The 25,423-nt window shown below is 40.0% G+C and overlaps 1 protein-coding gene across 4 annotated transcripts in view; it reads left to right on the top strand.

The window, feature by feature from the left end:
- UBAP1 (ubiquitin associated protein 1) overlaps positions 1-25,423 on the top strand; it is an 81,253-nt gene that overhangs the window by 28,509 nt on the left and 27,321 nt on the right. For all 4 annotated transcript variants that reach the window (XM_080820093.1, XM_080820094.1, XM_080820092.1 and 1 more), the window contains one exon: positions 23,413-23,453. In XM_080820093.1, the coding sequence (XP_080676219.1) occupies positions 23,420-23,453 (34 nt within the window). In that variant the 5' untranslated portion in view covers positions 23,413-23,419. The remainder of the gene's footprint in view (positions 1-23,412; positions 23,454-25,423) is intronic.

The raw sequence follows: 25,423 nt of genomic DNA on the forward strand, positions 1-25,423 counted from the left end.
CTGATGACCCTGAGATCAGGAGTTGCATGCTCTACCATCCGAGCCAGCCAGGTACCCTGGTTCCTTACAATACAAGCATAATTATTTACTATATTGGATATTCACTTAAAATGGTAATACTGATATTATCGCTAACAAAAAAAATCTAAAATCTTTATAGTTCTTTATGTTTTTGGAACATATTACACTACTATGCAGTTAGAATACTGAGTTCTGAAGTCAATGAAATAATTTTCTGGGTGTGGTCATTAATTTTATGTACAGTTAGGTTTTTTTTTTAAGATTTTATTTATTTATTTGACAGAGATCACAAGTAGGCAGAGAAGCAGGCAGAGAGGAGGAAGCAGGCTCCCTGCTGAGCAGAGAGCCCGATGCGGGGCTCGATCCCAGGACCCTAGGATCGTGACCTGAGCCGAAGACAGAGGCTTTAACCCACTGAGCCACCCAGGCGCCCCAGTTTTGTTTTGTTTTGTTTTGTTTTTTTAAGATTTTTATTTATTTATTTGACAGAGATATCACAAGTAGGCAGAGAGTCAGGCAGAGAGAGAGGGGGAGGCAGTCTCTCCACTGAGCAGAGAGCCCGATGTGGATATTGATCCCAGGACCCTGAGATCATAACCCTGGGCCGAAGGCAGAGGCTCAACCCACTGAGCCACCCAGGTGCCCCTACAGATAGGGTTATTTGTTTCAACTTGTAATCATTTAGGGATCTAAAAAGTTAAATTTTATTATTTGGAGTATGTGATATATAGTTACTTTGAAAACTCAGAATGTGGAGATAAGGAAAAGTAAAATTTACTTGTAACCCATCATTTGAAATACCCACTATTATAATACTTGTATAAAATATTTGCATAACTAACATTGATTGAAAACATACCTATGAGAATTGTTCTAAGTACTTTATATTCATTATCTTGTTTAATCCTTAAAATAATCCTATGATATAGTTCCTATCTATTATTATCCCCATTTTATAGGTTGGGTACCTGAAGTTCAGTTATGTTAGCTTGTTCAAGGGGTACACAGCTAATAAGTGGCAGAACTGTGACTCAGACTCTGATTTTTCTTAGTCCAAAACTTACCTCCATTACTGTGTGTTCTCTTTTCATTCTTTTTTCTATGCTTATAAACAGTTAATTTTAAAATATATTTCATTCATGGTTATTATTTATTTTGTTTACAGTGTCTTTTTAGGAGACGTTTTAATGAAGTCCACTTTATTTTTTCTTTAATGGTTTGTGCTTTAATTGTTATATCTAAGAAATAATTATCTAATGTCAGAACGATTATCTAACGTCAGAACGATTTTCTTGATGTTCTCTTCTAGAAGTTTGGTTTTTTTTTAAAGATTTTATTTATTTATTTGACAGAGATCACAAGTAGGCAGAGAGGCAGGCAGAGAGAGAGGAGGAAGCAGGCTCCCTGCTGAGCAGAGAGCCCGACTCGGGACTCGATCCCAGGACCCCGAGATCATGACCTGAGCTGAAGGCAGCGGCTTAACCACTGAGCCACCCAGGTGCCCCTCTCTTCTAGAAGTTTTATGGTTTTAGATTTTATAAAGTCTGTGGTGCATTTTGAGTTAATTTTTCTGTATATGATGAGAAGTGTGGATGGGAGGTTTTGTGTTTTTAAAAAAATTTTTTTGGATATAGATATCTATTTGTTCCAGTACCATTTTTTGAAATAATTACCCTTTCTCTGTCGATTGCTTTTTTGTTTTAAAAATATTTTGTGTATATGTGGGTCTGTTTTTGGATTCTGTTCTGTTGCTCTGTTTGTCTTTAACCTTTATAGAGAGTTTTCTATTTGATTACCAGGAACTCATAAATCAGTATAAAAATATATGGGTTTTTTACTATAGGTGATGGTTTTCTGGTACCACCTTTCTTTGTTCCTTAGAGTAAGTACAAGCCATTGACATGTGGAACTACTTTTATTAATATAAGATTTAGGGGATACCTGGGTGGCTCAGTCGGTTAAGCATCTGCCTTCAGCTCAGGTCATGATCCCAGAGTCCTGGGATTGAGTGCTGATCGGGCTCCCTGCTAAATGGAGAGCCTGCGTCTCCCTTTGTTCCTCACCTTGCTTTTGGTTGCTCTCTCTCAAATAAATAAATAACAGTCTTAAAAAAAAAGATTTAGGAAGGTGAGGAGGTGCTAGTAAATCTAGTAACTATTGCTTATATTATTTTTTTAATCCTTATAATAACCCTTCTTAGATTCACTCCATTGTACCATTTAATTTAATTTTTCTTCTATTATTAATCTTTGTTTTTATTCATAAGAAGAATGCATTGTTTTGTTATCAGAGATAAATTACAACCCATTTTGATAGATACCTATTTGATAGATACTTAATAGCAGGTAAGATTAAAGATCTCTGTCCTTCTTGTGTCTTTTTATTATAAATCATTTCATATTAAGGTTTTTCAGTTGTAAAATAGAGAAGCAAGATTCTGTTGTGTACAGTAGTCCCCCCTTATCTGCAGAGGATATGCTCTAAGATTCCCAGTGGATGCCTGAAACTTTGGGTAGTGTGAACCCCATATATACAGATGTTTCCCAACTTACAGTGATTCTATTTACAGTTTTTTGACTTTATGGTGTGAAAGCAATATGCATTTATTTATTTATTAAAAAAAAAAAAAAGATTATATTTATTTATTTATTTATTTGACAGAGATCACAAGTAGGCAGAGAGGCAGGCGGAGAGAGAGGAAGGGAAGCAAGCTCCCTGCCAAGCGGAGAGCCCCATTCTGGGCTCGATCCCAGGACCCTGGGATCATGACCTGAGCCGAAAGCAGACGCTTTAACCCACTGAGCCACCCAGGTGCAACAGCAATATATATTTAATAGAAACCATACTTTGATCTTTTCCCTGGCTAGCTGAATGTTGGTATGATACTCTCTCTCTCTTTTTTTAAGATTTTATTTATTTATTTTATATAGAGAGAGATCGCAAGTAGGCAGAGAGGCAGGCAGAGAGGGAGGGGGAAGCAGGCTCCCTGCCGAGCAGAGTCCGATGTGGGGCTCCATCCCAGGATCCCAAGATCATGACCTGAGCCGAAGGCAGAGGCTTAACCCACTGACCCAGGCACCCCGGTATGATACTCTCTTATGATACTGGGCAGTAGCAGCAGCTGCAGCTCTCAGTTAGCCATCTGACCATGAGGGTAAACAGCAGATACACTTATAACCATTTTGTACCCATTCAGCTGTTTTTTACTTTCAGTATAGTATTCTGTAAATTAAAGGAGATATTCAACACTTTATTATAGAATAGACTTTGTGTTAGATTATTTTGCCCATGTGTAAGCTAATATAAATGTTCTGAGCACACTTAAGGTAGGTGAGACTAAGCTATATTGTTCAGTAGGTTAGGTGTATTAAATGCGTTTTTGACTTAGGATTTTTTTTCAATTTATGATAGGGTTATTGAGATATCACTCCATCATAAGTTGATGAAGTTCTGTACTATATTTTTTCTTGTACAGATATACATATGATCAGTTTTATTTATTTTAAAAAAGATTTTATTTATTTATGTTAGAGAGAGCATGAGGGTGGAGGGAGGAACAGAGGAAGAGGGAGAGAATCTTTTTTTTTAAAGATTTTTAAAGATTTTATTTATTTACTTGACAGAGAGAGATCACAAGTAGGCAGAGAGGCAAGCAGAGAGAGAGGAGGAAGCAGGCTCCCTGCCGAGCAGAGAGCCCGATGCGGGACTCGATCCCAGGACCCTGAGATCATGACCTGAGCTGAAGGCAGAGGCTTAACCCACTGAGCCACCCAGGTGCCCGAGGGAAATCTTAAACAGGCTCTAAGGCCAGTGCAGAGCCTGACATGGGACTTGATCTCATGACCCTGAGATCATGACCGGACCCGAAATCAATTGAGTCAGCTGCTTGCCTGACTGAACCACCCAGGCACTCCTAAAATATTTTATTTCATTTTATTTTAATTTTTAAAGATTTTATTTATTTATTTGGGAGAATGAGCGCATGAGCAGGGAGGAGAGAGAGAAGCAGGGTCCCTGTTGAGTAGGGAGCCTGACTTGGGGCTAGATCCCGGGACTCTGGGATCATGACTTGAGCCAAAGGTAGGTGCTTAACTGACTAAGCCACCCAGGTGTCCCAAAATATTTTATTTTTAATCTCTACACCCAACATGGGGCTTGAACTCACAACCTTGAGATCAAGAGTCACCTGCTCTACCGACAGCCAATGAGTTGTCCTAGATGTGATTAATTTTAATTTAGAAATTAGGCATAGTAAGAAATTAACAACAGTAATAAAATGGAGCAATTATAATGACATATATTGTAATAAATTGTGTGAATGTGGTCTCTAAGTATCTTATTATACTGTACTTCTTGTGAAATGATAAAATGTCTGTGTTGAAGCGAGATGAGTTATGTAGGCATTGTGACATACCATTAGGTTACTGTTGACCTTCTGATGATAGGTCAGAAGGAGGACCATCTCCCTCTATGGGGTTGTGCCATCTTTATATTGTTTGTTTCCTGGTGTACTGCACAGTGTTCCCTTTGGGGTGAGTTCTCAAGTTTGGTGAACAAGGCTCTGTTAGATTTTTGTTTTCATGGGAAAACATTTCACATGACTCCCAACAGTCAGAACAATGTAATCCACAAGACTCCTGGAAGAACAAAAAATTTGTTTGTTGTTATTTCTTTCAGGTCAGATTCATAACCCATGGTGTGATATTTAGCTTGTGTAAAATAAAAGTTAACCAATTTTATCATATTGGCTACATGTAGAGTGAAGTAGGGTTATTAGTGTTAAATAGTAGGCATTTTCTTCTTAAAAAAGTGGGTGTGGACTGTGTATACTTACTGAGTCATAGATTCAGCAAGTGATTACATGTGTTTATGTGCTCTCATAACTAAGAATATGAGGGAGGTCTTGTGGTATTTTTCTTATGTGTATGAGCGCATAAAAGCCTCTGAAGTCTATAGTTATAAAAGAATAGATCCAGAACCTTAATTCTGAAAAGGTTGTCAGATCATTTACTCCAGACTTCTCTTTTTACAGAAGCAGCCCTGAGTTCTTTTTTTTTCACCCAAAGGTTTTGATAGGCCCTAAACCATCCCAAATTGACGGAAGAGTTAAGACTGGAACTCATGTTTTTAACTGTCCAGGGTGCTCTTTTCTCTCTTATGTGAGGTGTGATGTGATTTTTGAGAGTTGGGAGGAGATGACATTTTTGGTTCAGTTACCTCTTGAAATTATTTTTCCCCCAATGTTAATTCACAGTTTAAAGAATTGAGGGATGCCTGGGTGGCTCAGTTGGTTAAACATCTGCCTTCAGCTCAGGTCATGATCTCAGGGTCCTGGGATCAAGCCCCATGTCAGGGTCCAGGCTCAGCACGGGAGTCTGTTTCTTCCTCTGCCCTTCCCCCTGCTTGTTCTCTCTCTCTCAAATAAATTAATAAAATCTTTTAAAAAAATAGAATTGATAGGTTTATGGCTGTATTTCCTTTTGGGACTTTATGTTAAAAAAATGTTTTTAAAGATTATTTGAGAGAGAACAAGTAGGGGGAGGAACTGAGGAAGAAGAAGCAAGGAGCAGGGAGCCTGATGTTGGGGCTTGATTCCAGGACCCTGAGATCATGACCTGACCCAAATGCAGATGCTTAACTGACTGAGCCACCCAGGTGCCCCATTAAAAATTTTTAAAAAATTAATTTAAGAATTTTAATGAATTGGCTAAGGTAGAGGGGTTAGGGATAAAAAAAGAATTATACTGATTAAAAATTTCTAATTAGCTAATGCCTTATGTTATGACTCCCTGTTCACTTGTAATTAGCCATTACTTTCCTGTTCTTACGTTAGTCTTATAGGCCTTGTGATTTCAGACTACTGGTAACTACAAAAGTCATTGCTTAACTTTCTCATTGTAAGGGCATTGTTTTGTCTAGTTGTATTTGCAAAATACATATTATTTAGGAATATTAGTTATAGAATCATGTTTTCAGAAAGTTTAAGGGGAGATGGCAAGCGAATATGAAAAGGCCTCCCCTTCTAAAGATTAGACATGGTGCTAGGTGCTGGTAGGATTAAGAGGAACCCAACATAGAGGAAAATCCTTGTCTGGATTTCCTGACTCAATTTGGAATTAGCGAGAGTTCTTTTTTTTTTTAAGATTTTATTTATTTGAAAAAGAGAGCAAGAGCATAGGAGGGGAAGGGACAGAGGGAGAAGGAGAGGCTCCCCACTGAGCAGGGAGCCCGATCCTGTGAGGATCCCAGGACTCTGAGATCATTTATGACCTGAGCTGAGGGCAGATAAGTAACCAACTGAGCCACAGAGGTACCCTGAATTAGCTAGAGTTCTTAACTGCAGTCCTCATGAAATCAGATTGGAGTAGTAATTTACCTTGACAATACTGTATTATCTTTTTATGTACTACATGTTTTTTTTTAATTTTAGCAAGTTAATATTTTCCTATAACCAGTTTTTATTAAACTGTGTGAAATTAACTTTGTATTGAGTCACTAGTTGCTCTTCTTCTTCTTCTTTTTTTTTTTTAAGAATTTTCGTTTATTTATTAGATGGAGAGAGAACACAAGTAGGCAGAGCAGCAGGCAGGGGGAGAGGGAGAAGCAGGCTCTCTGCTTAGCAGGGAGCCTGATGTGGGGCTTGATCCCAGGACCCTGGGATCATGACCCGAGCTGAAGGCAGCTGCTTAACCCACTGAGCCACCCAGGTGCCCCCTTTTGTGTGTGTGTGTGTGTGTGTGTGTGTGTGTGTGTGTGTGTGTGTGTGTGTTTTAAGATTTATTTATTGATTGATTTGACAGAGAGAGAGAAAAAGAGGCAGCAAAAGGAGGAACACAAGCAGTGGGAGTGAGAGGGAGAAAGCAGGCTCCCTGCCGAGCGGGAGCCCTATGCAGGACTCGATCACAGGACCCTGGAATCATGGGCTGAGCTACCCAGGAGCCCCACTAGTTGCTCTTTTACAGCCTTAAGTATGCTATATAATTAATAACTTTTTAATTTTTTATTTTATTTATTTTTAAAGAGATTTTATTTATTTGACAGAGATCACAAGTAGAGAGGCAGGCAGAGAGAGAGGGGGAAGCAAGCTCCCCGCTGAGCAGAAACCCCAGTGCGGAGCTCGATCCTGGGACCCTGGGATCATGACCCGAGCCAAAGGCAGAGGCTTAACCCACTGAGGCACCCAGGCGCCCCTAATAACTTTTTTAAAACTTCATTTGCAAGAGTAATTAGTGAGAAAACTTGTGCATTACAGCAGCTTGTCTTTTTTTTTTTCCTTTTAATAGTTATTTATTTGAGAGAGTGCAAGAGAGGCCATGCAGGCTGGGGTGGGGTAGAGGGAGTGAGAATTCTCGGGTAGACTCCATGCCCAGCACAGAGTCAGATGCAGGGTTCAATTCCAGGATCCTGGGGTATGACCTGAGCCAAAACCAAGAGTTGGATGCTCAACTGTCTGAGCCACCCAGGTGCCCCTCTGGCACCCTACCTTTAAAATAACCTTCACTTTCTGGGGCATGTGGATGGGTCAGTTGGAAGAGCATGAAAGCCTTGATGTTGGGGTCATGAGTTTGACCCCACATTGGGCATGTATTACTATGAATAAATAAATAAAAATAACCATCATATTCTAATTTTTTCATAGGATAAGCATTTTGTTGGATTTTAAGTCTCAGTTTTGCTCAGTACCTTTCCAAGTAGAATGAAAATAGGAATTATGTATTTGGGCAGTTGCATCATGTTACTATGCCTTTGATCAATCTGGAATTTATTTTGGGATGGAGTATGAGGGGAGCATCCAGCTTTTTTTTAGGTGGCTACCTGTTGTTCATCACTTCACAAATTCTATTATTTTTTTAAGATTTTATTTATTTGTCAGAGAGAGAATGTGCACTCACAAGCAGGGAGAGTGGTGGCAGAGGGAGAAGAAGGCTCCCTGCTGAGCAAGGAGCCTGATGGGGGACTCTGTCCCAGGACCCTGGAATCATGACCCAAGCCAAAGGCAGACACTTAACCAACTGAGCCACCCAGGCATCCCAGCATTTCCTTTCACAAATTTTTTTTTTTAAAGATTTTTTAAAAAAAAATATTTATTTATTTATTTGACAGAGAGAGAGATCACAAGTAGGCAGAGAGGCAGGCAGAGAGAGAGAGGGAAGCAGGCTCCCCGCTGAGCAGAGAGCCCGATGCGGGACTCGATCCTAGGACCCTGAGATCATGACCTGAGCCGAAGGCAGCGGCTTAACCCACTGAGCCACCCAGGCACCTGTCCTTTCACAAATTTTAAATGGCAGCTTTACTGTATACTGCATTTCCATATTTTGGTAATTTTTTAGGGATTTCTGTTCTGTTCCACTGATCTGTGTGCCAGTGTGGCACAGCTGTGTTACATCTTACAGTAAACATTTTAATATCTGACAGGCTAGTTTCCATTATTATCTTCAGAATTTTCTTGGCTATTGTTGCATATATTGTTATTTCCGTATGAATGTTATCTAACTATTTATTTATTTATATTTATTTATTTATTTTTAAAAGATTTTATTTATTTATGACTGATAGAGATAGCGAGAGGGGGAACACAGCTCGGAGGAGCTGGAGAGGGAGAAGCAGGCTCCCCACTGAGCAGGATGCCCCATGTAGGGCTCGATCCCGGGATGCTGGGATCATTATCTGAGTAGAAGGCAGACGCTTAACGACTGAGCCACCCAGGTGCTCCTCCATATGTACTTTAGAGTCACCTTTTCTAGTTAATTAAACAGAAGACTGTAGTTTTCACTTTTATCTTGCTAAATAGAGAAACTTAGGGAGAATTGATCTTAATGATGTTGCATGTCCTAATCAAGGTTTATCATATGTTTTTCCAATTATGTAAGTCCTCTTTTCTTTCAGTAGAGCTTTAGTTTCTTTCTTTGTATCTTAAGTTTATTCCTGCTTCTTACCTTTTGGGGCAAATTGTATGTTTCCATTATATTTCTTACCTAGTTATTGTATACATGAAGGCTGTTTATTTCAAAATATATGTTGGAGGTACTTTGGCTTTGGTTCCAGACTCCCACAATAAACTGAACATCACAGTGAAGCAAGTCAGATGAATATTTTGGTTTCTAGGTGCACGTAAAAGTTATATTTACACTATACTGTAGTCTTTGAAGTGTGCAATAGCATTGTGTCTAAAAAAACAATATACCTTCTTTAATTAAAAAATACTTCGTTGGTAAGAAATGTTGCCCATCATCTGAGCTTTCAGCAACTTGCAGTCTTTTTTTTACGATTTTATTGGGGCACCTGGGCAGCTCAGTGGGTTAGGGCCTCTGCCTTTGGCTCGGGTCGTGGTCTCGGGGTCCTGGGATTGAGCCCCGAGTAGGGCTCTCTGCTCAGCGGGGAGCCTCCTTCCTCCTCTCTCTTTGCCTGCCTCTCTGCCTACTTGTGATCTTTGTCTGTCAAATGGATAAATTAAAAAAAAAAGTTTAAATATTTTATTTATTTATTTGACAGAGAGAGCTCACAAGTAGGCAGAGAGGCAGGCAGAGAGAGAGAGGTGGAAGCAGGCTCCCTGCTGAGCAGAGAGTCCAATGTGGGGCTCGATCCCAGGACCCCGGGACCACGACCCAAGCTGAAGGCAGAGGCTTTAACTCACTGAGCCACCCAGGCACCCCTGTAGCAACTTGTAATTTTATTGTTGGTGGAGGGTCCTGCCTCAGTCTTGATGGCTCCTGACTGATCCAGGGTGGTGGTTGCTAAAGGTTTGGGTGGCTGTGGCAAGTTCTTAAAATAAGACATGAATGTAGTTTGCTGCATCCTTGACTTCTTCCATGAACAATTACTCCGTAGCATGAGATGTTGTTTGGTAACATTTTACCCACAGTAGAGTTTTCAGAATTGAGTCGGTCCTCTCAAACCTTGCTGCTGCTTTATCAGCTAAGTTTATGTAATGTTTGGGGCACCTCAGTCGTTAAACGTCTGCTTTTGGCTTCGGTCACGATCTCAGGGTCCTGGGATTGAGCCCTGCGTCGGGCTCCCTGCTCTGTGGGGAGCCTGCTTCTCCCTCTCCCACTCCCCCTGCTTGTGTTCCCTCTCTCACTGTCTCTCTCTCTCTCTGTCAAATAAATAAATACAATCTTAAAAAAAAGTTTTATGTAACATTTGAAATCCTTTGTCATCATTTCTGCCGTCTTCAAGGCGTCTTCCAGGCATTTCCACCAGGATTAGATTCCATCTTAAGAAACCACTTAATTGGGGCACCTGGGTGGCTCAGTGGGTTGAAGCCTCTGCCTTCGGCTCAGGTTATGATCCCAGAGTCCTGGGATCGAGCCCTGCATCGGGCTCTCTGCTCTGCGGGGAGAGCCTGCTTCTCCCTCTCTCTCTGCCTGTCTCTCTGCCTACTTGTGATCTCTCTCTGTCAAATAAATAAATAAAATCTTTTAAAAGAAAAAAAAAAGAAACCACTTTATTTTTTCATCCATAAGGAGCAACTCTTCATCCATTAAAGTTTTATCCTGAGATTATAGCAATTCAGACACATCTTCAAGCTCCACTTCTGTTTCCCTTTCTGTTTCTACCACATTTGCACTTACTTTGTCCACTGAAGTCTTAAAATTTCAGTACGTAAAAAACAGTGTGAAGTGCAGTAAAGCAAAATACAGTAAGACGAAGTGTGCCTGTATTAATTTGTACCCAGAAACACTTAATTGTATTCTCTTATATTTGTAATAATTTTTTAGTTCTCAGGTTTTCCTGGGAAGTAGTCTCTTTTCTAACTTTTTATACCTTTTTAACCTCTTTCATCTAATGTTAAATAACAATGTTAACAAATTATGATAATAATGGACATCATTGTATTGTTCCTGTGCTTGGCAGGAATCTTCTATTTCCCCATTAGTCAGCATTCTCTGACTTTGGTATAGAGAGATGGTTTTCGTTGTTGCTTTTAACCTCATGTTAAGAAGAGGACTATATGACTTTTCTTAAATCTGTTAGTGAATGGTGAAATGTACCAACAGATGCCTCGTATTGAACTATCCTGAATTCGTGGACTAAATTTTTCTACTTGGACATGATGTATTCCTATAATGTATTATTAAAATTGGTTTGTGCTTTTTATTTTGAGGATTTTTTAAAAAAGATTTTATTTATTTGACACAGAGAGAGAAATCAAAAGTAGGCAGAGAGGCAGGCAGGCAGAGAGGGGGAAGCAGGCTCCCCGCGAGCAGAGAGCCCAACGCAGGGCTTGAATCCCAGGACCCTGAGATCATGACCTGAGCCAAAGGCAGAGGCTTAACCCACTGAGCCCCCCAAGTGCCCCTATTTTGAGGATTTTTAAAATCTCTATGCATACATGAGATTTTTCTGTAATTTTGTCTTTAAAGGCATCAGTATTATGCTTGCTTTAAAAAATTAAAAACTTTCCTGTGTGTTAGACTCAAACTGCAGTTAGGTTTCTTTTGGTTGCAAGAGCTCTTTGCTGACTTTTTCTGTTTCCTTTGTAGTTATTCGTCTGGTTAAGATTTTCTGCCTCTTGTGGAGTTAGTTTTTTTTTTTTTTTTAAAGATTTTATATATTTATTTGACAGCGCTCACAAGTAGGCAGAGAGGCAGGCAGAGAGAGAGAGGGGGAAGCAGGCTCCCCGCTGAGTGGAGAGCCCTACTTGGGGCTCAATCCTAGGACCCTGGGATCATGACCTGAGCCAAAGCCAGAGGCTTTAACCCACTGAACCACCCAGGCGCCCCCTTGTGGATTTAGTTTTGATAAATAATACTTTCCTAGAAGATCATTTTATCCAGGTTCTCACAGAGATGAACAAAGCAGTGTCTTTGGATTATTTTAATTTCCTCTATTTTGTACATTTCTTTCTCTCTTTTTAAAATTAGGTTAGGGGTGCCTGGATGGCTTAGTTGCCCAGTGTCTGTCTTCAGCTTAGGTCATGATCCCAGGGTCCTGGGATTAAGGCCCACGTTGGGCTCCCTGCTCTGCCGGAAGCCTGCTTCTCCCACTCCCTCTTCTCCTGCTTTTTTCCCCCTCTTTCTCTCTCTTTCTCTATCAAACAAATAAACGAAATATTTTTTTTTAAATAGATAAAATCTTAATAATTTTTTTTTTAGATTTTATTTATTTATTTGACATAGAGAGATCACAAGTAGACAGAGAGGCTGGCAGAGAGAGAGAGAGAGAGGAAACAGGCTCCCTGCTGAGCTGAGAGCCGGATATGGGGCTCGATCCCAGAACCCTGGGATCGTGACCTGAGCCGAAGGCAGAGGCTTAACCCACTGAGCCACCCAGGTGCCCCCTTAAATAGATGAAATCTTTTTTTTTTTTTTAAATAGATGAAATCTTAAAAAGAAAAAGTTAGTTCGATGGTTTATGTATTTTCCAAAGAACCAGCTCTTGGGTTTTTTATTACTATGTCAATTTCTGATTTTTAATTGGTTATTTTCTGCTTATGTCCTAAACTGTTTCTATCTTGTGCTTTCCTTAGATGGTCCCTATGCTGTGAATTTTTTTTCTTAGTATTTTTGTGCTGTAGATTTTCCTGATTACTACTTTAACTGCATGTTGTAGGTTCTCAAATGCAATATTTTCGTTGTTACTATTTTCTGCAGTTTTATTTTTAGTTCCCTCGTTGATCAAGAGACAATTTAGAGGGACGCCTGGGTGGCTCAGTTGGTTAAGCAGCTGCCTTCGGCTCAGGTCATGATCTCAGCGTCCTGGGATCGAGTCCCACATTGGGCTCCTTGCTCAGCGGGGAGCCTGCTTCTCCCTCTGCCTCTGCCTACCACTCTGTCTGCCTGTGCTCGCTCACTCTCTCTCTCTAACAAATAAATAAATTAAAAAAAAAAGAGAGACAATTTAGAAATTCAGGTAGTAAGGCCTTTTCGTTTTCTGATGTAATTAATTTCCAGTTTTTTTTTGCCTTTTGACTATTGGCTGTGCTGTTTCTGATTTTGAATATTTATTGGAATTTTCTTTGTGGCCTAGTATTTACTTAGGTTTTTGTAGTGTTCTTTGGATACTTGTGGTATATCCTGCTTTCAGGGTGCTTTTGATATGATATAAATTATATCTGTCTTATTAATTATATATTTCTATTTAGTTCTTCTGCTTCCTGTAGTTTTTTTTCATGCTTGGTGATACAGTGTTACTTGGGTCAGTTCATAACATTAGCTCTTCATCGTGGATTACGTCCTTTATCCTCAATAAAGTAAAACAGCTGTTATACTTCCATGAAGTCTGTAACCTAGGACCATTTGTATGGTATTGTTATTGGTCTTAGAAACTACTGATTTATTGGGGCGCCTCAGTGGCTTGGCTGATTGTCTGCCTTTGACTCAGATCATGATCCCAGGGTCCTGAGATCGAGCCCCACATCGGGCTGGGCTCCCTGCTCAGTGGGGATCCTGCTTCTTCCTCTCCTTCTCCTTGCCACTCCCCCTGCTTGTGCTCTCTTTCTCTCTCAAACAAATGAAAAAGTCTTAGAAAAAAGCAGTAGTTTCCTTTTTTTTTTTTTTAATTATATTTTCTCTCTCTGAGGTCACAGTCTCTCATTAATTACATACTGTGGTGTTTCTGTTTAATCCCCTTACAGGTATCTGGGGTATTCTTTCCCTCTCTTGTTCCCTAAAATTTTTTTTTTTTTTAAGATTTTATTTTTTTGACAGAGATCAGGCAGAGAGAGAGGGGGAAGCAGGCTCCCCACCGAGCAGAGAGCCTGATGTGGAGTTTGATCCCAGGGGATCATGACCTGAGCCAAGGGCAGAGGCCCAAACCCACTGAGCCATCCAGGGGCCCCTTTTTTTCTAAATACAAAATATGTCAGTCATTAGATATGTGCTCATTAGAGCACAAAAGGAAAAACCAAAAGCCACACGTTGTAAACCCATCGCCCAAGTATACCACCATTATAAGACTATATCTTACCCCTATTTGTTTCCATATTCACACAGACCCACTCCCCTCTTTTCAAAAATTGCAGGGCGCATTAGATCTTGTTTCTGTAGGTTAGTGACTCAAATTTAGATTTTCAGTTTTTGCTCTCCGTGAAACAGTGGTGCTCAGGACAAATCCGACTGAATAAGCAGTATTCCAGCTGAATTGAAAGAAGCAATTAATGCATAAAGAAAAGCTTACTGGGGTTATTGAAATGCTCCTCAGTGTGAATCTGTGTACTCTTGACCTCTGTTATTGGCCTTCTGTCTTCAGCCAAATATGCTGATGTGCAGCAGCCAATAATAAAGGGGCTTAGTTTTGTAAGCACAGAGCTTGTGGACAGTGATAGATCCTGAAAATAGTATCCCTGGCTGATTCTGACTTGAAACTGAAAGTAAGGTCTCAAACTCAGTTCAGTGTTCACAGCCACGCTCTTCACTCAGAATAAGAGTCTAAACATTAAAATAAAAATCTACATTTTGTGTGTGGTTTACTGGTAGAATACCTGACAAGTGGTTTAATTTCTTCTAAGTTCATATATGTGTGTATATATTTATATACAGATACATATACATATATACACTTTTTTTTAAAGATTTTATTCATTTGAGAGAGAGAGTGAGAGAGAGCATGAGGTGCGAGAGGGCAGGTGGAGAGGAAAAGGCAGACTCCCACTGGGCAGGAAGCCCAATGAGGGGCTCAATCCCAGGACCCTGAGATCATGACCTGAGCCAAAAGCCCAACCAGCTGAGCCTCCCCGGCGCCCTTTCTAAGCTATGTTTTTACCAGCCTTTGTTGAGGTCTTACTGTGTTTCAGGCAGTATGCAAAGATATCTATATATATTTTTAAAAATAATCATACTCATTTGAGGTTATTATTTTATATGTGATACAGAAAAATGGTTTCCAGACTTTTGGATTTCATGGGTGACTAAAATTTGAAAAGGGGGATGGGATTAACAAGGTTGCCAGCTTTTTATTTTGTCACTAAAAGACATCTTTAAAAGCTAGTGTGGGGGCGCCTGGGTGACTCAGTCAGTTAGGTGTCTGACTTCAGCTCAGGTCGTGATCTCAGGGTCCTGGGATCGAGCCCTGCATGGGGCTCCATGCTTGCTAGAAGAGTGTGCTTGTCCCTCATCCTCTCTTCCTGCCTCTCTTCCTGCTTGTACTCTCTCTCTCTGTCTCTCTCTCAAATAAATAAATATATTTTTTAAAATTTTATTTATTTATTTGACAGATAGAGATCACAAGTAGGCAGAGAGGCAGACAGAGAGAGGAGGAAGCAGGCTCTCCACTGAGCAGAAAGCCTGATGTGGGGCTCCATCCCAGGACACTGGGATTATGACCCGAGCCAAAGGCGGAGGCTTTAACCCACTGAGTCACCCAGGCACCCCCCCTAAATAAATTTTTTTTTTTTTAAGATTTTATTTATTTATTTGACAGAGATCACAAGTAGGCAGCGAGGCAGGCAGAGAGAGAGAGAAGGAAGCAGGCTCCCTGCCGAGCAGAGAGTCCGATGCGGGGCTCCATCCCAGGACCCTGAGATCATGACCTGAGCCGAAGGCAGAGGCTTAACCCACTGAGCCACCCAGGCGCCCCTAAATAAATCTTTTAAAAAAAAGTTACTGTGTATAGGAAATGATGTCACTTGTTCTGAATACTAAATATTTAATTTGGGAACAAAATATTTTTGCTTTTTTTTTATTTTTCTGTTACAGATTCATGGTAAGTTTAGGGTTGGCCGATTATTCAATCTCCTACCCTTTTATTTTACTGTTGAAGGAACTATGACTCTAAAATATCTCTGAGATCTGTGAGAAAATAAAGCTTTTTCTGATGAATATAGTATAGCATTGTATTGGCATACTAATAGCTGTTACATGTGTGATTTTTGTCATATACATGTTGGTATGAATGCTAGTTGTATGGGTGTTAACTTGTTTTTAGACTTGAAATTTGATTCCCAGAGCCATCTTTTTCTGTAAGAGAATTTCCTGGATTAATTTGTATCTGGGGAAATTCCTCGTTGCAGCTCTTATTGCAGTATAATGTGTGACTGTGATAGCTTACTGAGATATTCAATTGCTATGTATTAGGAAACTTTGTAAGAATGTAATTTCATGTAATAGGAATTTAATGATATAAGAAAGGGAAGAAAGAAAATGAGACCATCAGTACAATTGCCTTGGGCTTTCTCTTCCCCCTTGTGAAAGGGCCTGTGTGTTGGCTGGTTGGTGTTTGCTTTTTCTCTTGGTCTTCTACCCCTACCCTCCTCACCTTGCCCTTGTTCCAATCCTTGTTCTATCTCTTTTGTTTCTTGCAGTCTAGCTCCTCCTCTCCTGCAATTCTGTTCTTTTCACCTGTTTGCCCAACTCTTTTTGTTCTTAAATGTCTTTGATTAGTGAAAATTTTAAAAGTTACTGGCTTTTCTTTCTTTCTTTCTTTCTTTTTTTTTTTTTTTAAAGATTTTATTTATTTATTTGACAGACAGAGATCACAAGTAGGCAGAGAGGCAGGCAGAGAGAGAGGAGGAAGCAGGCTCCCTGCTGAGCAGAGAGCCTGATGCGGGGCTCGATTCCAGGACCCTGGGATTGTGACCCGAGCTGAAGGCAGAGGCTTTAACCCACTGAGCCACCCAGGCGTCCCCCTGGCTTTTCTTTCTGTAGCAGTTGAATTGAAGTGGCACTGAACTGGCAAAATAGAACATTGCTGTTAAGTTCCTTGGTGCTTCAGGGACGTCTACATTTTATTAGTGTAAAATCTTAAGAGTTAAGAATGTCTGCCCCCAAAAAAGAATGTGTTCTTATTTCTATTTGATACTTTTCCTTTAATATATGCATTTATATATCTTTTAGTGGAAATTTGTGATTATTTAGGAATTTTTTCCCCCTGTGAGCACTTAACAGTTTTATGTTGGGGGCAAATATTTTTTTCAGTCTTGTTTTGTGTACATTTTTTTACATGTTAAGTAATTCAGTTCAACTTCTAAAAACTTTTTTTTTTTTTTTAAGATTTTACTTCCTTATTTTGACAGAGAGAGATCACAAGTAGGCAGAGAGGCAGGCAGAGAGAGAGAGGGAAGCAGGCTCCCCGCTGAGCAGAGAGCCCGACATGGGGCTTGATCCCAGGACTCCGGGATCACGACCCGAGCGGAAGGCAGAGGCTTAACCCACTGAGCCACCCAGGTGCCCCAACTTCTAAAAACATTTTATAACTTATACTTGGGGCCTGGGTGGCTCAGTCAGTTCAGTGTTTGTCTCTTGGTTTTGGCTCAGCTCATGATCTCAGGGTCCTGAGATTTGAGTCCCATGTTGGGCTCTGCACTCAGTGGGAAATCTGCTTGAGATTCTTTATCTCCCTCTGGCCCCTCCTCCTTCCTGCCCACCCAGCACATGCTATCTCTCTCTCTTAGATTAATAAGTCTTAATAAAAAGAACCTTATACTTATTTTTCCAGTGTTTTTAATAATCATTTTTAATTGCATTACAACTTACGTTTGAGTTTTCCATTGCTTATTCAATCATTTCCCCAAATTGAACGTTTAGATTATAGAAAGGTATTATAAGAAATGGTTATAATTAATTAAAATATAGGAAGTTGATAAGAAATGTAAATATATATATATATGTTTCTCACTTGATTTTTCTCCAGTGTTCCAGGAAAAAAAGAATTGACCCTAAGTAGCTATTAAAATGCTGTTGGTCTTTGAGAGAGTGAAGTTTAACTGCATAGTAAACATTAGAAAATCTTTTTACTCTAAGTGACCAAATATGAATTTCTTAAATTCTTAAAAAAAATTTTTTTTTAAAGATTTTTGTCTATTTATTTGACACACAGAGAGAGAGCATAAGCAGGGGTGAGGGAGAGGGAGAAGCAGGCTCCCCGCAGAGCAGGGGAAGCCTGACATGGGACTTGATCCCACGATTCTGGGACCATGACCCAAGCCAAAGGCAGTGGTTTAACCAACTGAGCCCCTGAATTTCTTAAATTCTTAAGGTTTGTGGGAAACATGAGTTGCATTCAATGAACTATTTTAATATTTAAAGAAGCCCCCTAGAGGGGCACCTGAGTGGCTCAGTTGGTTAGGCGTCTGCCTTTGGCTCGGGTTGTGATCCTGGGGTCCTGGGATTGAGCCCCATGTTGGGCTCCTTGTTCAGTGGGGAGTCTTTTTCTCCCTCTCCCTCTGCCTGCTGTTCCCCCACTTGTGCTCTCTCTCTCTCTGTCAAATAGATGAATGAACAAAAACTTAAAAAAAAACACAACCCAAAAACGAAGCCCCCTATAAAATCTGCATGTTATCAGCTGTATTGAGGCATATTTTTAAAGAATTTACATCCTTTTATTTAGTAATAGGGGTACTATATTTTAATTCTAACTTTTTTTAATAGAACTTTTGCTTTGCTGCAGATAATATGCATGCTTTAACATGGGAGATATAGAGAAGAATTTTTTATTTGCATTTGCCTGACTACAGAATAATGATATTGAACATCATCTCATGTGCTTCTTGGTTATCTGTATATGTCTTCTTTGGCGAATTGATTATTCGTATTCTTTTGCCCATTTTCTAGTTGGGTTATTTGTCTTTTTATTACTGAGTTGTGGTGTTATTTATATATTCTAGATACAGTCCCCTTATCAGATACATCACTTGCACGTATATTTTTCTCCCATTCTGTGGGTTATCTTTTGTTTGAACCTTTTCAAAAAAAGCCATTAAGAATCCATTTAGGGACACCTGGCTGGCTCAGTCAGTAGAGCATGCAACTCTTGACTTCAGGTTATGAGTTCAAGCCCTCTACCAAGCGTAGAGCCTACTTTTGGTGAAACTTTTTTTTTTTTTTTAAAGATTTTATTTTTTTATTTGACATAGAGATCACAAGTAGGCAGAGAGGTAGGCGGGTGGGGGGGGGAGCAGGCTCCCTGCTGAGCAGAGAGCTCCATTCAGGGCTCGATCCCAGGACGCTGAGACCATGACCTGAGCCAAAGGCAGAAGTTAACTCACTGAGCCACCCAGGCGCCCCATTTGGTGAAACTTCTTAAAATATTTATGAAGTTAGCTTCTTCTGGGGATTGTTTGCAAAATTATTTTTTAAATCAGAAGCTCAAGGAGTTTCTCCTAACCCATTTACCTCAAAAACACCCGCTTTTTCCAACAGCTGATACCCCACAATATTAATAAATACTAGGGACACATAGATGAAAATGCTCATTTTCTGCATCTCTGTGTCGCAGCTGTCTTTGGTGGGCGCTCAAATACTGCTTTTTTCCCAGCAGAGACTTAAGCACATTTCTGCTATGTGCCTATGTGTGAAGGGTGAGACTGCCAAGAATCTTCTTGGTTTTAGGGAGTCTCACAGTATTGTGATTAATGTACATTTTGATGACTTTGTAGCATGTATGCCAATGAAATATCTTTTGCACATATAAAAGTTTTAAATCTTTTTTTAAAAAAAGATTTATTTATTTGACAGAGAGAGACAGAGTGAGAGAGGGAACACAAGCTGGGGGAGCGGGAGAAGGAGAAACAGACTTCTTGCTGAGTGGGGGGCCCGATGCGGGGCCCAGGACCCAGGACCCTGGGATCATGACCTGAGCCGAAGGCAGATGCTTAAGGGACTGAGCCACCCAATTTTAATTTTAATCATTTTTAGCATGGTTTGTTACTTCTTTGAAAATTGATGATCCATATACTTTATAATTTTAACTCTCCATTAGAATTAATTAGAATATCAACCAGAATATTTTGTCCCCACATCATGCTGGAAAACTGAAACTTTTAAAGTAAAGCTTTAAAGAAATTATAAAATAGGGATGCCTGGGTGGCTCAGTTGGTTGAGCATCTGCCTTTGGCTCAGGTTGTGATCCTAGGGTCCTAGGGTCCTGGGATTGAGTCCTACATTGGCTCCTTGCTCAGCGGAGAGCCTCCTTCTTCTGCCTCTCCCCCTGCTCATGCTCTCTCTCTCTGACAAATAAATAAAATTAAAAAAAAAATCATAAATACCTGTTTACCATAGAATGTTCAGAAACCGTAGAGAACTGTTATGAATTATTCCCAGTCCTACCACCTAGAGGCAGCCACTTTTTAAAAAATTTTTATTCACTTTTTAAGAGATTTTGTTTTTAAATAATCTCTACATCCATGGGGCTCAGATCTACAACCCTGAGATCAGAGTCACACGCTCTATAAACTGAGCCAGTCAGGTGCTCCTTACATAATATTTTCTATCCTTTAGAATCCCTGGTAGCTAGATTACTTTTCCTATAGTTTTGCCTATTTTCTATTCCTGTAGTTTGTTATATATAAGTAGAATCATATTTAATCTGTTTATTATTTAATACTTAATATTTATATTAAATATTTTAAAAATATTAAATATAAATTAAATATATTAAATATAAATATATAAAAATAAATATTTATATTTAATATTTAATAATATTTAATATTTAATCATATGTAACCTTTAGAGCCTGGCTTCTTTCACTTACCATGACACATTTGAGATTGGTCCATGTAGTTGTGTTATATTCTACACCATGTAAAATTCATCCATTTATTTATTTATTTATTTATTTTAATAATTTTTAAATTTTTTTATAAACATATAATGTATTATTAGCCCCAGGGGTACAGGTCTGTGACTTGCCAGGTTTACACACTTCACAGCACTCACCATAGCACATACCCTCCCCAATGTCCATAACCCCCCCGCCAAGGCCCCCCCCACCGCCCCCGCAACCTGCAGTTTGTTTTATGAGATTAAGAGTCTCTTATGGTTTGTCTCCCTCCTGATCCCATCTTGTTTCATTTATTCTTTTCCTACACCCCAAACACCCCACGTTGCATCTCCATTTACTCTTATCAGGGAGATCATATGATAGTTGTCTTTCTCCGATTGACTTATTTCGCTAAGCATAATACCCTCTAGTTCCATCCACATCGTCGCAAATGGCAAGATTTCATTTCTTTTGAGGGCTGCATAGTATTCCATTGTATGTATATATACCACATCTTCTTTATCCATTCATCTGTTGATGGACATCTAGGTTCTTTCCATAGTTTGGCTGTTGTGGACATTGCTGCTATAAACATTTGGGTACACATGCCCCTTCAGATCACTACATTTGTATCTTTAGGGTGAATACCCAGTAGTGCAATTGCTGGGTCGTAGGGTAGCTCTATTTTCAACTTTTTTTTTTTTAATTTAAATTTAAATTTAAAATTTTTTTAAGATTTTTTTTTTAATTTATTCATTTGACAGAGATCACAAGTAGGCAGAGAGGCAGGCAGAGAGAGAGGAAGAGAAGCAGGCTCCCTGCTGGGCAGAGACCCCGATGTGGGACTTGCTCCCAGGACCTTGAGATCACGACCTGAGCCGAAGGCAGAGGCTTTAACCTACTGAGCCACCCAGGCGCCCCTATTTTCAACTTTTTGAGGAACCTCCATGTCATTTATTTATTTTTAAGATTTTATTTATTTTAGAGAGAGTGACACAGGGGGCGACGAGCAGAGGGAGGGAGGCATGCAGACTCCGTGTTGAGTGTGGAGCTGGTTGGGGGCTCAATGCAAAGCTTGGTCTTAGGACCCTGAGATCATGACCTGAGCTGAAATCAAGAGTCAGAAAGCTTAACTAGGGGCGCCTGGGTGGCTCAGTGGGTTAAAGCCGCTGCCTTCGGCTCAGGTCATGATCCCAGCGTCCTGGGATCGAGCCCCGCATCGGGCTCTCTGTTCAACAGGGAGCCTGCTTCCTCCCTTCTCTCTCTGCCTGCCTCTCTGCCTACTTGTGATCTGTCTGTCAAATAAATAAATTAAAAAAAAAAATCTTTAAAAAAAAAAAAAAAAAAAAAAAAAGAAAGCTTAACTAACTGAACCACCCAGGTGCCCCTGTCAGTTCATCCATTTAAAGTATATAGGGGTGCCTGGCTGGTTTAGTTGGAAGAGCATGAGACCTTTTTTTTTTTTTTTTTAAGATTTTATTTATTTATTTGACACAGAGAGAGAGAGATCACAAGTAGGCAGAGGCAGGCAGAGAGAGAGGGGGAAGCAGGCTCCCCGCCGAGCAGAGAGCCCAAAGCGGGGCTCGATCCCAGGACCCTGAGATCATGACCGGAGCCAAAGGCAGAGGCTCAACCCACTGAGCCACCCAGGCGCCCCCGAGCATGAGACTCTTGATCCCAGGTCACAAGTTTAACCCTAGGTTGAGTATAGAGATTACTTAAATAAACAAAACTTTAAAAAAAAGATCAGCTTGTTAATTTCTTTCTTTTTTTTTTTTTTTTAAAGATTTTATTTACTTATTTGACAGGGAGACAGTGAGAGAAGGAACACAAGCAGGGGGTGTGGGGGGGGGGAGGAGGAGGCTTCCTCAGAGTGGGAAGCTGGACCTGGGGCTCCATCCCAGGACCCTAGGCTCATGACCCCAGCTAAAGGCAGATGCTTAATGACTGAGTCACTCAGGCTCCCAGTTTGTTAATTTCTTTTTCATTTTTTTTTAAAGATTTTATTTATTTATTTGACAGAGATCACAAGTAGGCAGAGAGGCAGGCAGAGAGAGGAAGGGAAGCAGGCTCCCTGCTGAGCAGAGAGCCTGATGCCTGGCTTGATCCCAGGACCCTGGGATCATGACCTGAGCTGAAGGCAGAGGCTTTAACCCACCGAGCCACCCAGGCACCCCACAGTTTGTTAATTTCTTAAAAAAAAAATCCTATGCAGATTTTAATTCTATTTTGAATAGTTTTCACAAGATAGGTGCAATATACTTTTCCTTTTTTTGTTTTTTTAACTTTTGGTGGAAAATAGATTATTTTCAGTATGAGGCCTTACAGTGTATTGTAAACAGACTAATAGACAAAAGACCATAAATTCATATAGCTAACCTTAATTTTTTTCCTGCTTACATTTCCCCCCCCCCTGCTTATATTTTTAAGTTACAGGTATAAACACCATATCAAGGGCAATAGACTGACTTTTAGGTTTAAGAGCTCAGATTATTTGTGTGAGACAGGACTTCAGACCTACTTTTATAGGGGCTGAAAATGCAAAGATATGTGGTTTTATGTTTTTGTCCTTCACTTAAAAAAATTTTAAGATTTTATTTATTTGAGAGAGAGAGAGAGCCTGAGCACAAGTCAGGGGAGGCAGAGGGAGAAGGAGACTACCCGCAGAGCCGGGAGCCTGAAGCCTGGCTCCATCCAAGGGCCCTGCTTCATGACCTGAGCCAAAGGCAGACGCTTGACTACCTGAGCCACCCAGGTCCCCACACATACGTTTTTAGAACATGCAGATTTTAGAAATATTTAACTTTTCTCTAGAAAACTAGTATCTCTACCTTTCTCCTTTTTTGAGATTTTGGAACTGAGAAGTTTGAAGACTGTATTCTGGGTTTTTTTTGTAGTCTCAATTTTCTCATAATGATTTGTTTTTATCCCCTCAGAGCATGGTGTGCTTAAAAATATTTCTTTGTTTTTCAGGTTCTAAATGGCTTCTAAGAAGTTGGGTGCAGATTTTCATGGTAAGTGGACTGTTAGATATCATGGTTTAAGTTATGATTTGCTCTGAGGATTTGAAATCACTTAGCGTTGAGTAAATGCCCCTTTTTGTTTATTTAAATGAACAGCTTGAGAAAAAGTTGTGCAACAGTGTAGCCTATACATTCTACTGGATTTCAGGTAATGTAATATTGAAATATTGAAGTAGTTAGTTACATTTTAGAGTCTCTGTGGTTGTTATACTTGAAACTACCAGAGATGGATGGGGAGCCTACCTATTTTTATTGTTTTGAAGTCCTTACATTTCCTTTCTTACTCTCTGGTCGTAGCCTTTTGTTGTCTCAGGTGTGAAACACTCTAAAACTTTAGTTAATACTTAATAATGTTTTGCTTTAGTGTCCATCCCTGTCATCCTCCCTTCCTGCCCCACATAATAGGAAATAATTACTACAAATAAACCATGATCAGTAATTACAGAAATTTTAGTAGTAGTAATTACAATTTTGTATTTGAAATGAATAGTTTATCATCCTTTACCATCCTTTATCCTTTAATTAAATACCAGAAATCCAAACAACACAGTTATTTAAAAAGGGTTTTTGAGGATGCCTGGTGGTTCATTCAATTAAGCATCTGACTCTTGATTCTGCTTAGGTCATGATCTCAGGGTTGAGATCAAGCCCTGCCTCAGGCTCCGTACTGGTCATGGAGCCTGCTTAAGATTGTCTCTCTCCGCCCTGTGCTTCTTCCCCACTTAAAAAAATGAAGATTTTTAAAGCTATCCTTTCATTTTTTTAAAAATATTTTATTTATTTATTTGACAGAGATCACAAGTAGGCGGAGAGGCAGGCAGAGAGAGAGGAGGAAGCAGGCTCCCCGCAGAGCAGAGAGCCTGATGCGGGGCTCGATCCCAGGACCCTGGGATCATGACTCAAGCTGAAGGCAGAGGCTTTAACCCACTGAGCCACCCAGGCACCCCATGTCCTTCCATTTTTAAAATCATGTCATTGTAAGAATGGTTTGCCAGATTGCATGGCAGTATACATTGGTATGCTCTTCTGGTTGCTTGATCGAATCAGTCAGCTCAATCAGGCTGCAGCAGCAGTCACTGGGGTTCTAACTTGCTTGCATATTTCATGTAACAGTTTAATATTTTGAATTACCATTGTGCATATGCTTACATACATCAGTTGTATGTGTTTTGTTAAGTCATTTTGGAGTTAAGTCAGTCATGCTCAGGGATTTGCTTTTTTTTTTTAAGATACTATTTATTTATTAGACAGACACAGTGAAAGAAGGAACACAAGCAGGGGTAGTGGGAGAGGGAGAAGCAGGCTTCCTGCTGAGCAGGCAACCCAGTGCGGGGCGTGATCCCAAGACTCAGATCATGACCTAAGCTGAAGGCAGACACTTAACCGACTGAGCCACCCAGGTGCTCCAGGAGTTTGCATTCTTTTTTTTTTTTAAAGATTTTATTTATTTATTTGACAGGCAGAGATCACAGGTAGGCGAGAGGCAGGCAGAGAGAGAGGGGGAAGCAGGCTCCCTGCTGAGCAGAGAGCCCAATGTGGGGCTCCATCCCAGGACCCTGGGATCATGACCTGAGCCAAAGGCAGAGGCTTTAACCCACTGAGCCACCCAGGCGCCCCAGGAGTTTGCATTCTTTATAGCAAGCAGGTTAGGCATCAGATCTGCCAGGTAAGCTATTTCCTATTGTCTAAGGATTATTAGACAATACTTTAAAAGTATTCAAATGATAGTAGAGAGGTAGATCTGAAGTTGCCTCTGGATCACTTTTTTTTTGGATCACTTTTTTAAGGAAAAAGGACAGGAAAGGCCTGGGAGAGAAAATAGCAAAAAAGAAAAATTTTAACTTATAATCTTATTTCAAAGATAAACTATATATTTCAACTCTTTGGGAAGTCCTTAGGTAAACTATATATCTCGACTCTTTGGGAAGTCCTTTTTGACTAGAGTGAAAATAAGATGAACC

This window comes from Martes martes, assembly GCF_963455335.1.
Source record: "Martes martes genome assembly, chromosome: 12".
NCBI lineage: Eukaryota > Metazoa > Chordata > Mammalia > Carnivora > Mustelidae > Martes > Martes martes.